Source organism: Periplaneta americana, chromosome 17 (assembly GCF_040183065.1).
Source record: "Periplaneta americana isolate PAMFEO1 chromosome 17, P.americana_PAMFEO1_priV1, whole genome shotgun sequence".
Taxonomy (NCBI): domain Eukaryota; kingdom Metazoa; phylum Arthropoda; class Insecta; order Blattodea; family Blattidae; genus Periplaneta; species Periplaneta americana.
In genome coordinates this window covers 28,300,999-28,313,448 of record NC_091133.1, presented here as the reverse complement: position 1 = coordinate 28,313,448, position 12,450 = coordinate 28,300,999, and the positions used below count along the sequence as shown (strand labels likewise).

Genomic DNA, 12,450 nt, shown 5'->3' with positions numbered 1-12,450 from the left:
CGAAGCCTGGTCTTTGTAACGAGAAGAAAGAACTCTGTCGCTAAGAGATAAAGGCTTTGTAGGGAATATGTCGTTTCGTGACACACACTGTACGTCGCTGCTACGACTTTATTTCATCCGCGGACGTCCATGCTAAATTATTTCCCTGTATGCATTGTGCGTTAACCCGAACGCTATAGTACAGCGACCATTTTCCGTGTCAAAGGGTGTAGCCTACATCATACGGACGTGCAGCTGCATGGAAACGGATTTCAATTTTCAACATTTTGTCAATTTAAATCTGAAATGCAGGATAAATATTTTATATGCCAATAGTGATTTTCAGTGGAATGGACCTTCAGTATTTCACTTAACAGTGCATTTTGTACTTACTCTACCATCCATTCATTAAACCAGTTGATTTAAAACTAAGCTCTAAAATGGAATTCGATAAGACTTTTAAAATCACCGCTGACGCGGCCGTACAGAGAGCATTAAAAGGACCAGTGATGGCTACATTAACCGATATATAGAAGAGGATTTTAAAGCGCAGCTGCATAATGCAGATTCATCCGCCGCTTCCATAGCGCCGTTTCATGTTATTGATAAGCTACAGCTTCGATATGAAATGCCACCAAATCGCCGATAAAAGCGAGAACGGCTGCCACATCTTGTGCGTGATTTCTCCAGTACGACTTTGCACTTCCAACACTGTTTTAGCATCTTGATTTTAAGAGCAGAAGAGATGTTACATGAAAGCATCGTATTTTATACAGTATGTAAATAATCCTTCATATTTCGGATAATATCATTAAAATGGTTAGGAAATACCATCCTTGAGGACCGAATTCAGCCCCTTCACAATGCAACACTCGTCCGACGAATTAGCTCTGTGATAGCGCCAGATTAGCCCGGGTTCGATTCCCGGCGGGGTCAGAAATTTTCATGTAAAATTTATGCTTCGGGACTAGGAGAGATGTCGGTGTAAAACTTCCAGGGTGCTATTCATAGACATTTCGCTAGCCCGCGCTACGAACGTGCTAAACTAGCCCCGGCTATCGACTGATTATTTGTACAGGATTCGTATCATATCATATCGCTAACACTGGTGTATGAATACGAAAAACGTTAGTTCGCTGATCATCTACCCGAAGCACGCACTAAGAATGTCTCTGAATATGGCCCTAAATCACTAAATTGTGCACTAATATGCCTGGGTTAAATCCCAAATTTCTCCGAAGTGCATATGAAGAGAAGGCATATGTCACTGTTGATAGTGATTCGTCCGTTGGATGGGAACGTTAAGCCTAGCGGCCCACTTGGTGCTATTCAACAGGAGTAGGCTACGTGCCGGCACCGGGTTTCCTCTTCTCCCTTCCTCACCTTCATCATCATCCTCACCCATTCCCTATACTACACTTACATGAACACTTACACATACACTCACCCTAGTAACAACATAACTCTTCACAGATACACATCATGCATAACGTGCCCCCCCCCAGTGGTGTGCAACTTGGAAATGGGTCACAGTCCTGCAATATGCGGAACCCGAATCACGCAAGTGAAGTGGGTAGGCATTAGATACACGCAATGCAACACTGATCATTTTTATGTCCAATTTGAGAATTGAATTATACTTATACAGTCATATGTAATGAAATGTATGTATGTATGTATGTATGTATGTATGTATGTATGTATGTATGTATGTGTGTATGTATGTATGTATGTCGACTTCATCTCGCCAAATACCATCTTGCTATAATCAATTTCAATCGATACTAAATAACCTAGTACCATACATACTTAATGTAGTGTTGTTAAATAACCGCCTAAGAAAGAGAAATAAAATTATAGGTTCGTTTTAAATGAGTTGGGTAATATTACTGTAATAGATCACTGTTAACTCCTTTCTGCTTCCACATTTTAAAAATTACATTTTTCAGTGTTTCATATTTCGTAACTATTTCTTTAAGTTAACAGTGGAAGAAACAGTAACAACTACATTATGTATTGTTTATTATTTTTTCGCTAACATTAGGCCTGTCTTTTTTATACTCTTTCTCAAGAACCGGAAGAGGAGTGTATTTATAATATTGTGGAAATGTCTTGATTAATTTAAACACTATCGTCATTAAATTTGCTGACAGATATACGAGTATATATTTTTTAATCTGGTTATGCATATTAGTGTAATCAATGGGGCAGGATTCCTGCACCAATAAATAATACATTGTTTCATCTGTAACATGGCGTATTCAGTACGAACCATAATACCCGTGAATCTCTTGGTCTCTGCTATAGAGGGCCATTATTTAGGCAGACCAGGCCCACACAACATACTGCCTGCAATGCTATATCTTTTGGCCCGTCTGCTTGATTGAAATTATTAAATAATACAGGGGAAAATACGCTTCGAGGTATTGTTAATGCTAGTGTCCCTGCGGGGAAAGTCAAAGTTACATCTCCGTGATCACGGCCGATTTCATACCTACGAAACAGAACGTATCATATTATACAAACTTTGCCGTGCCTAAAATGGCTTTTTCAGTGCAGAATTTGCTTCAAACTGGAAGAATACATTGTATTATAACCAGACAGTGTATGCGGGATGACTTAAGGAAAAGTGAAGTTGTTTCGTATCAGAGTATATGGCACGTGCCGCGTCGTCCGTCTTCTGTGTACCTGGCGAGTAAAGCAGCGTACAGAACGAAGGAACCCCGGTCCGTTCACAGTAATATTGCAACGCAATGTGTGCACTTGTGTTATCCTGCTCAAGTATTTAGTACGCGTTGAATAGTGTTGTGCTGATAGATACGAAGTGCAATTAAGAAGTATGGGAGTGACATTTTATGTATTAACGAAGACAATATCGTGTGTCATGTATGTAAAATTGAAATAAAAACCAGAACAACTCAGACTATGGAGAAACATTGCAACAGTACTTTGCACAGGAAATGCGTTGAAATGAAATCTGAGGAACCATCTACATCACCATCATCATTTATTTGTGCGGGTCTAAACGAAACGTTTTTGCAAAGACATAGCCTTTTATGCAACATGATGCTCAGTGCACATATTCTTCTAAAGAAATTGAGTGATCCCCATTTTAGAGGCTTTCTTCAGAAATTCTCTCGATACAAAAAACTGTTCAAGCGATAGGCGAAGAACATTCAGCTTCGACAACTTACGAGAATATATCGTCGTTTACTGCAACGCTTGTAATTCCATCAATGATGACGAGATATGTGCTACAGTACGTCATTTTTCTTTTCCATCTGACTGTACGGAGATACAGTAGCATGTTGCCGTCGTCTGTTTACGTTTGAAACCTGTTGAGCCAATGGTCTGAATGAAAAAAATGCAACATAAAGTAAATGTGCACCTACATTCAACGATGTCATCCCGCATCCACTGTCTAATTATAACTGTTAGTCTATCATAACCTGCATTATTCTGAGTTTATCGTCATTAGTTTTTTGTAATTAATATTGTCAATCTCGACACAATGAGCTTAATACTATGCTCAGCATACTCATTAAATAAAAAGAGTAAAATAGATTCGAAACATCAGCCATTTAATCCTGAGTGGAAAAACATTTTTTTTTACATTGTTTAAGTACAGAAGTACAGTTTGCCGGGAATTTATCTCTGTACCTAAAGAGTACAATTTTAGACGTCATTTTGAAACGAAATATCCTAAACTGGCACGTTGGATGCGAGTGAAAAGCAAATAAAAGCAGCAAAGTTATTGAAAGTCCCTAGAAGTGAGCAACAAGCTTTTAAAAAAGGACATCTGCAAAGGAAGTTGCCAGAAAGATAAGCTTAAAGTATCACAAGAAATAGTTTGTGCTAGCAGGCCATTTACTGAGGGAGAGCTGATAAAAATATTGTCAGATGATTGCCATTTTCGAATTGTGTCCTGATAAAGGAATCATTTCAAAAATATCACTTTTCCCACATGACTGTTCAGGGAAGGGTGGCTGATTGCTAAGGATCTTAAAGATAACCTGCAAAAATCGGCTAACAAATTTGTCAATTATCCGCTTGCTATGGATGAAAGTCATCATCATCATCATCATCTGGCACTACAACCCTGGATGGGTTTCTGCCGCTCGTACAACAGTCCTCCATTCTGTCCTATCTTCAATCTTCTTTCTCCAACCCCTCACTCCCATATTTCTAGATCCCTGATGACCCCATCCAGCCATCTTCTTAGGTCTTCCTTTCCTTCTTCTGTTGTGGACTTTCCCTTGTAATATTATCTTGGGAATTCTGTTTTCTTCCATTCTCTGTATGTGTCCCAGCCATCTCAACCTCTGGGATTTTATAAATTTAACAATATCTTAATATCTTATCCTCCAATCAATTGGTTGATTTCTATGGATGAAAGTACCGACGTGGAAGATACTGCACAGTTTTTAATATATGTTAGACACGTTAATAAAAACTTTGAGGTGACAGAGGAGCTTACTAGTTTGTTTTCGATGAAAGGAATAGCAGTAGGAAAGGAGATCGTGGAAAATGTAAAGATATGTGTAACCCAAAAAAATATCCTTAAGTTTCAAAAATTTGGTAGCAGTTTGCACTGATGGTGTCTCATATACAGTATGTGTGCAGAAAGTGTTGGTGCTGTAACAATTTATTGAACAGTATGTAGGTAAATCATTAATAAAATTTCACTGCTTAATTCATCAATTGTTATGTTCAAAGGCGTTGCAGTTTAATAATGTGACTGAAGATAGTATTTGCTCTGGTCTACTGTATTCGAGCTTGGGATTTCAAACACAGATTGTTTCAGGCGTTTCTAGAAAAATATTATGCCGAATATGGGGATCTATCTTACCACACTGATGTACAGTACCACAAAAAAGTGATGGCTCGAGTCTTGATGTCAGTCCCATGCATGTAGACAACGAGTTTCGCAACACTCTCCACAAGTACTATGAGTATTATGCAGATACTCTTGTTTACTGCACGTACGCAATGCGTTGCATCTGGAACTTAATAAAACCATTTACTTTTCTAGAACTGTACGTTGGTCGGGCCGCGGTAAAGTTTCGTCACGCTTTGTCGCTCTAAAAATGGTCTAGTTCAGTTTTTGGAATCTCAAAATGATATGGAAAGAATTTCAGAAGTAATGGATGAAGAATGGAATCAAAATTTATCTTTCTTGTGTGACATTTTGGGTCACTTCAAAGATCTTAACATGTAGCTTCAAGGAAAATATATGTTTGTTTTTCAGTTAATGTTTGTCATGAAAATATTAAAAATAAAATTAAGTTTGTTCGAAAATCAACTTGGTAAAGGGGGGAGGGATGTCACATTTCTTATCTTGTTGACAGTATTCCATTAGAATATCATTCAATTGTGGTAGAGAATATATATTTCAAATTAAAGAGATTCAGAAAACAATGCCATTGAGCAATGAAGACGAAGTCCGCATAAGAGTGGCTGAGGATCCATTTTCTATCCCTTGCCGCTATCAGAGGATCACTTGCCATTTTAAAATACCATCTATACTTTGTTTCTTAAAAAAGGAGAATTTTGGAGAATTTTGCTCGAATATCTAATCTGTTTGTTTACTATGTTTAGGCCTGTTATGCATGCTATTATCTTTCCTGTACTTACTTTTCCCTTTTGTTCGTTCCCCTCCTTCCTCTTTTATGGTCTTTTTTTTTTCACTCAATATGTTTATTACGCTTTGTCCAATGAGGCAGTCCCGTCATTGGGAAAGCTGTTTATAAAAAAATATCTGTCGAACTCCAGATAGAATTTGAGCTTCGGCGCAGAATAACTTGTGCAGTTGAAATCATATTTTATTATTATTATTATTATTATTATTATTATTATTATTATTATTATTATCATCATCATCATCATCCATATCCATTCTGAGCTTGTGATGTTGGGTGTTGCAGACAAATGAAGGTGCGATGCACGATGCTCCCCGTCGCGTGGTCGTGGAAGGTGGGCCGGGCAGCGGCAAGACAACCCTAGCTCTGCGGCTGCTACACTCCTGGGCCACGCAAGACGACTGGACGGGTCCTTCCATCCAGTTGGCCCTCTTCGTACCATTGCGAGAGCTTCGCGGCAGCACGCTGGCACACTACCTGAGCAAGGAGCTGCTTCCGAAGACAGCACTGAGCGGCGGTGCCAGTCCCTGGGGCGGCGGGGGCGGGGGCAGCTGTGGCGGGAGTGGAAACGGGTTTGCCCAAGTGTGGAAGTGTCTCGGCCTCCTAGAGGACAGATTGTTGTTTGTTTTGGACGGGTACGACGAAGCCGTAACTCTCGGTGGACAGGAAGGAAAGGGTCAAGGTGGTACCGGAACCGGAAGTGGGAGGGAAGCCCTGGGCGATGCCGTAGAACTGCTTGAGGGTCGGATGTTCCCAGAATGTCGAATTCTGATCACGTGCTCCCCCGGCTGGAGCTCTGAGCTGTTTCCACTGGTGCAGCGCAGGGTGTTGCTTCACGGACTGGACTGGGCACATGTGGAGCGTCTCGTCACCGCCTACTTCACGGGCAACAAGAAGCCCGAGAGTGCGAACCGATTCTTGGAAGTTGTCTACGCAAGTCAGCAAGTTCTCCGTCCTCTGGCGTGTTGGCCTCTTGGCTGGCTTCTGCTTTGCGTTCTTTTCGAAGAAGAAGGCGGCCACTTACCAACAGATACGCTGGACGTCCATCAGGCTCTATTTAAGTGCCTTATTCGCCGGAGTCTTGTCAGAAAGGGTGAGATCCTAATGCCTAGTGGGACATCCTCGGATTTGCCGGGCCACTGCAAGAAGCTGCTGGCCGAGTTCGGGAAGCTAGCCCTTACATGTATCAAGGAGGAGAGGTTTCTGTACACAGACGGCGAGATCCGAGCCCATTGTCGCGGAGGAGGACTTGAAGTCACGGAACTCGGCTTCCTCACCCGGGGCCTCAACTTCGGACGCAGCCACAACCAGAAGAAGCGAGCAGACTACTTCACGCCGATGATCCGGACCTTCGCAGAGTTCCTTGCGGCCTATTATATCTCCTCCGTTGTGCACTACGCCAACATCTTGAGGCGAGAACTGGAAGACCTACCTGGAATGAGTGGAGGAGTCCTTGGCTCTTCACTCGACAATAACACAGTGTTGATATTGAGGTTCCTTATGGGCCTCCTCGGACGAAAGGGCCATCTAGTGTTCAATCAGCTGTGCCCACTTGATTTTCCGACCCGGACGTTGTTTATGCTGCTACAAGCGTCTGGACCTTCCGAAGCAAATGTGGCGGCTGTGTGTAGACTGTTGGGTGCGTCGAGTGGCAGCTGGGTGGGTTTGGGTAACGGCACGTCAGGAACTAGTTCCAAAGTCCCTGTTCCTCTAGTTCACACCGCCCCCCTTGAGCTGGAAGGTTGGTCGCACGTCCTTCGCAGTGAAGCGTGCACTCTGGAGGCTCTGGAGCTCGTCTTCCAGTTCGATAAAGGCGCGGATTACGAGGAGCACCTGGACGCGTTCTTTACAGCACTTTCTTCCAACGACAGTGTTCGATTAGTTCGTATTTCGTCACTATTAGGTCACGAATTTACAGCCACGGAAGTGGACCGACTAGCAGGATACGTGAAGACTACTCTGTCCAAGTCCAGACTCCACACCTTCGAGCTCGTCATCACCTGTCTGGAAGATAGTGCACACGACAGGTATGCGATATATAACAATTGCAACTATTTTAATGGGACTTTATGCAGGGATAAATATATCTCATAATACACAAGTGCAGAACAAATTGATCGACAAACTTCGTGAGGTAATAGATGGAATAAAGTAACTATCAGCGTAGCTTAGATCGTAGCACATTTACATGCCTATCAATCCAATTCTGCGCTCAGGCGTGGGTTCGTTTGTCGCTTGGGCTGATTACCTGGTTCAGCTTTTTCCTGATTCCTCGAACTGTAAGGAGAATATTTGGCAATCTTATGAAAACCCTCGGGTTCATCTCACCAAATACTTTTCGTTATCACAAACTCCATTGATGCTAGATAACCTCGTAGTTGATATGTTACTTAGCATCAATTAATTAAGTTTACTATTTATTACTCATTTACATTATAAAGTAATCAATTAGGATGCAATCTTTAGGAGAACTTAGTAATAGAAAGTTTTTCACCTTGACATTTGGCGAAAAATTAGAAATTAGGTAAATAGGGTAAACCATGCCCCGGACTGCCACACTTAACAACAATCCACAAACACACGACATTTTTCAACAACTCGTTATAAAACAATTGAGTGGTTAATTGCATGTGGGAGGTGGGAAACATTATTCTGTTAGCCATGATTCTTGTTTATTTCTGGAGGTGGCGTCTGGAGTAAAACAGGATTTAATGACCTTGACTATTTAAATACAGTAACGCAATGACATGAAAAAACTTCAGTGCTTCTTAAAATTATGTGTCCGGCATCAGAGAGTAGACGTCATGCGTAATGGCTAGGGCTCGGAAATTGATGACCTAAAAATGGTAGAAAAATGACCTTAAATTTCTGAAAATATGACATTGCATTATAAAAAATGACAATGCTAATAATAATAATAATATTGAAGTAAAGAGCCATCGCCATTCGTATGATCTCGGATTTCAAAGATCACCTATTCTCTTGAAGGATATTCCTGTGTACATTGAAAAACTCCTCTCTCCTTCAACTGGCGTCATAGGCGCATAGGTACTTGAAAAATCTTCATCAAAAGTACTGAAGCCAACATTTTCACCTTTGCAGAACTTTCTCGACTTTACACATTGACTGGTATTCATTGTTATTTTCCAATAACTTTTGCATTTTCCCTCTACCTTCCTGTCCAATTTTTCTTACAAATTGTTGCAAGTGTTCTTCGACGCCTTTAATCTTTTTGACAACTAAATGAATGTTCTCATCTCTTTTCTCTAGCCATGTTATTGTTGCCAAAATTTAAAATTACCACAGATATATATTCCGAACTTCCCTTAATTTGAGGATCAGCCAGCAAGTCTTGAGAAATTGCTATAGAAGCAGTACTTACTCTACCAAACCGTCAACCACTGATTTCACTGATTGCGCCCGATATACAGTTGCACAGTAAAACCTTATTCTGCACTTACTTTAATTTCACACAACTTACAAAATAATACACTTCCTTCTGTGGAAAATGTATTGTCACAAAACTCAGTGATTAACTATCGCAAAAAACTTTCTCTACTTTGCTTTACTCTTGGCGTTTTTACGTCTTCACTTGTGAGATACAATTTGTTGACTGTGGGCACTGTGGCTGCAGTATTTATTCTGTTGCGTTGCATGGGGAAAGCACATAACACACGTGATCAGGAGTCAAGGCTGATGCAACCATAGGGAAAATTCCTACATGACGCAATCGAATTGCGTGAGCAATCTGCAGTAGGTTCTCGAATATAGACTACTACGCCATAAAAAAGGATTCCGTTCAAAAGCAGAAATGGGCAAAAATGCAACAAACAGTAGAACATTTCCTAAAAAATGACCAATAGACAATAAAAGACAGACAAATGCAAAATAAAAGTAGGCTATATTGGTTAGTGTTGAAGTGAAAGCGAGTTTATGTAATTGCATTCCGCATTCTCTATGATGTCTCAGAAAAAAAAAAAAAAATTAAATTTCATCAACTTCGATCCCTATTAATGACCAATTGGATGGGAGCATCAGTAAACAATGAATTGGCGAAAAGAAACAGGAATTATGAAACGATTAACAGATGCTGTGATCTTCGTTAAACATAAGCTTCCTTTCCGAGGACACGACAAGATTAGTGAATTCCTAAATAGAGGTAACTATTTAGGCTTTTCTGTATGTTCTTATAGAATACGAGCTGCTTTTAGACAAAACCTACAAAATTCAACTTTTTTTTTTTTTTTTTTGCGGGATCTTCCAGCTGTACTAAATGATATCATTAAAGTTGTTTCTGATATTATCATAAATTAAATAAAGAAAGGGATCAAAGAGTCAGACTTCGTTGCCATACGTTTTGATATTGTCTAGAAATTGACAATTATTGTAAATCTAAGGAGACGGTTTGGAAATATACGAGGGATAATCAAGACGTAACCTTAAAAATTTGCTTTATTAATTGAATATGTACAATAAGACTACAAAACACACTTTTCAACATAGTCCCCCACTACATTCAATGCAAGTTTTCCTGTTATACCATGTTGTAAATTAATGAAGTGTTTGTAGTCTTATTGTACATATTCAATTAATATATCAATTATTAAGGTTACTTTTTGACTCTCCCTCGTAGCCTATATGAAGCAGCAAATCTACAATTCGGCCAAGACATGTCACTGCTATGTTTATATAACATTTTTCACTCAGAATGACCTACAAAACAGATTTCCCAAAGCTCAGACTATACTTAATTAATCATAGGTATAGGCTACCCTTTTTAGTTTTATCTAAAATGACATTGCTACGAAGGATTAAAGTCAGCTTAATGTATTAATAATCTAGCAAATAAATAATCGTGTTTATATTATGTATGGTTTATGATGTTTCTTGGACAGCCGTGTGTTATGTGAATGTCGCAGGTTTCAGTCGCTGGTGGACGCGCTGTGCGAAGGCCTGGAGCAGGATGCGAGCCCCAGCCTCAACAAGCTGGTGCTGGACCTGAACCTGGGCACGTGCCAGGTTGTGCAGCTGTGCGGCGCCCTAGAACACACGGATCAGGTGACGGTGCTGCACCTTCCGCATCTCGGCTGTGGGAGGGACGGCCTCAGAGCCATCGCTAGGCTCATCAGGGCACGGCCCCTCGTCGCTCTCAACTTGTCCGGCAGCTGGGGCATGCGACGCGAAGACCCGCCGTCTTCCAGCGGCGTGAGCGTCGGTGCGTAGAAAGCAACACAAACTTTGTGTGTAATTTTTCGGATGACGCTTTTCTCTTCGCCGTAATTCACAGGGCGGGCTATCTCAGAATGCTGTTCATGCTATAGACCAGTCATGTCAATTGATGCCCATAGGAGCAAGCGCGCGCTTTGGAGCTCAGGAGAGTCTGAGCGCTTTACAGCGGAAAGGAAAGAGACAGACGAAAGAGGTAGTATATACCGCTTGGTCGAGCTACATACAGGGATGGCCAGCACTGATTTAATATATAAAAGGAAGAGAACTTATTAAAACTGTACCCATGTTAATTTTTAGATTTATCTGAGAAGTATAAATCCATTATAAGAATGTAAGTTTTAATTTTAATTATCATTCTTCACAAGTTTGTTTTTTATTCAAAAGGAATATTTTCTCAACATTGTTTTTAGAGAAACGTGAAATTTACAGATATGTTTATTTAGTAGCCTTACAGGTACTGAAACAATGTTTTCGTAAATCGAATATATCATAAATACGTATTGCTGAAGATAGTGTATTGAAAATTTTGAAAATATCCTCTTGGAAAATGTTTATAAGGAAATGAATTAACAAAGCACCTACTATTACATCATAAATAAGAGATATGTGCCCATGTGTTGTAAAAACGTCATCCTATAGCTTCAGCAGATTTGGAGGAAATAATTTAATATTCTTATGATAGGAAGTTGCGCACCAATATCATCTTAAAAGCATAATGCGATAAGAGTTTTGTTATATAATATTGGTTACAGTTAAAACATATACCTAGGTAAATTTGCTTTGTACTACAATATTGTTTTGATTAGTTTATTGTTTACTTTTATAAGGCTAAAGATATTATCAATATAAATTCCAACTTATCATGTCATACTCAATCTTTTTTTTTGGGGGGGGGGATATAACATTCTTTATGAATGATGTGTTTCATTCACTTAGTACAGTAGACTATAGTTGTACTACTATGGAATGTATGTGAATATTACACCTTAACTCTTTATTATAACGTTTAAAACACAACAGCAACATTAAGAAGTAAGTGTTAGTACTTTTGTTTTACGGACAATATAGATAATCTCCAACAGAAAGAAGCCATATAAAAATAACGACATAAAATTTCACGTTCCGTTTGAAGTTTGTACACCACTGTTTTCTTAATCCAACAGGCTGCTTATTCATGTACATAACCCTTCCTCCTTCCATACCTAGCGCTTGATGCCCGCGCACGACTTCAAAGTCAGAAAAATGCGCTTGCTTTGACATCACTGCTATAGACTAAGGATGCAGAACATGTACTCACTGAGTACGTTCCCCTGTTTTTCTCCTTCAACCCAATCCAATGCTAGTCTCGAGCACGTGGACTTAATCGCTCTCTGCTGTGATCACTGGCGTTGACCCATTACTCTCTACGAACCTTGCGTTTACTTATCGAGTAAATAAAGAAGATGGCTTGGAAACGAAGGTTTAATTTCTAAGATGAATGGGAAAAAAAGTATTTTTTCTCCCTTCAAGATGGAAAAGCGGAATGCTTACTTGGGATTAAACATAAGAAACTTCCGTCGTATTCAATGCTAAGTACATGCCACTGCATATTGACGTTGAGTCA

General features: G+C 40.0%; 1 protein-coding gene across 1 annotated transcript in view; it reads left to right on the top strand.

The window, feature by feature from the left end:
- Window positions 1–12,450, top strand: part of LOC138693260 (uncharacterized) — a 519,508-nt gene that overhangs the window by 461,182 nt on the left and 45,876 nt on the right. Inside the window, exons 3-4 of the mRNA XM_069817101.1 lie at window positions 5,904–7,645; window positions 10,538–10,833. Coding sequence (XP_069673202.1) covers window positions 5,904–7,645; window positions 10,538–10,833 — 2,038 coding nt within the window. The remainder of the gene's footprint in view (window positions 1–5,903; window positions 7,646–10,537; window positions 10,834–12,450) is intronic.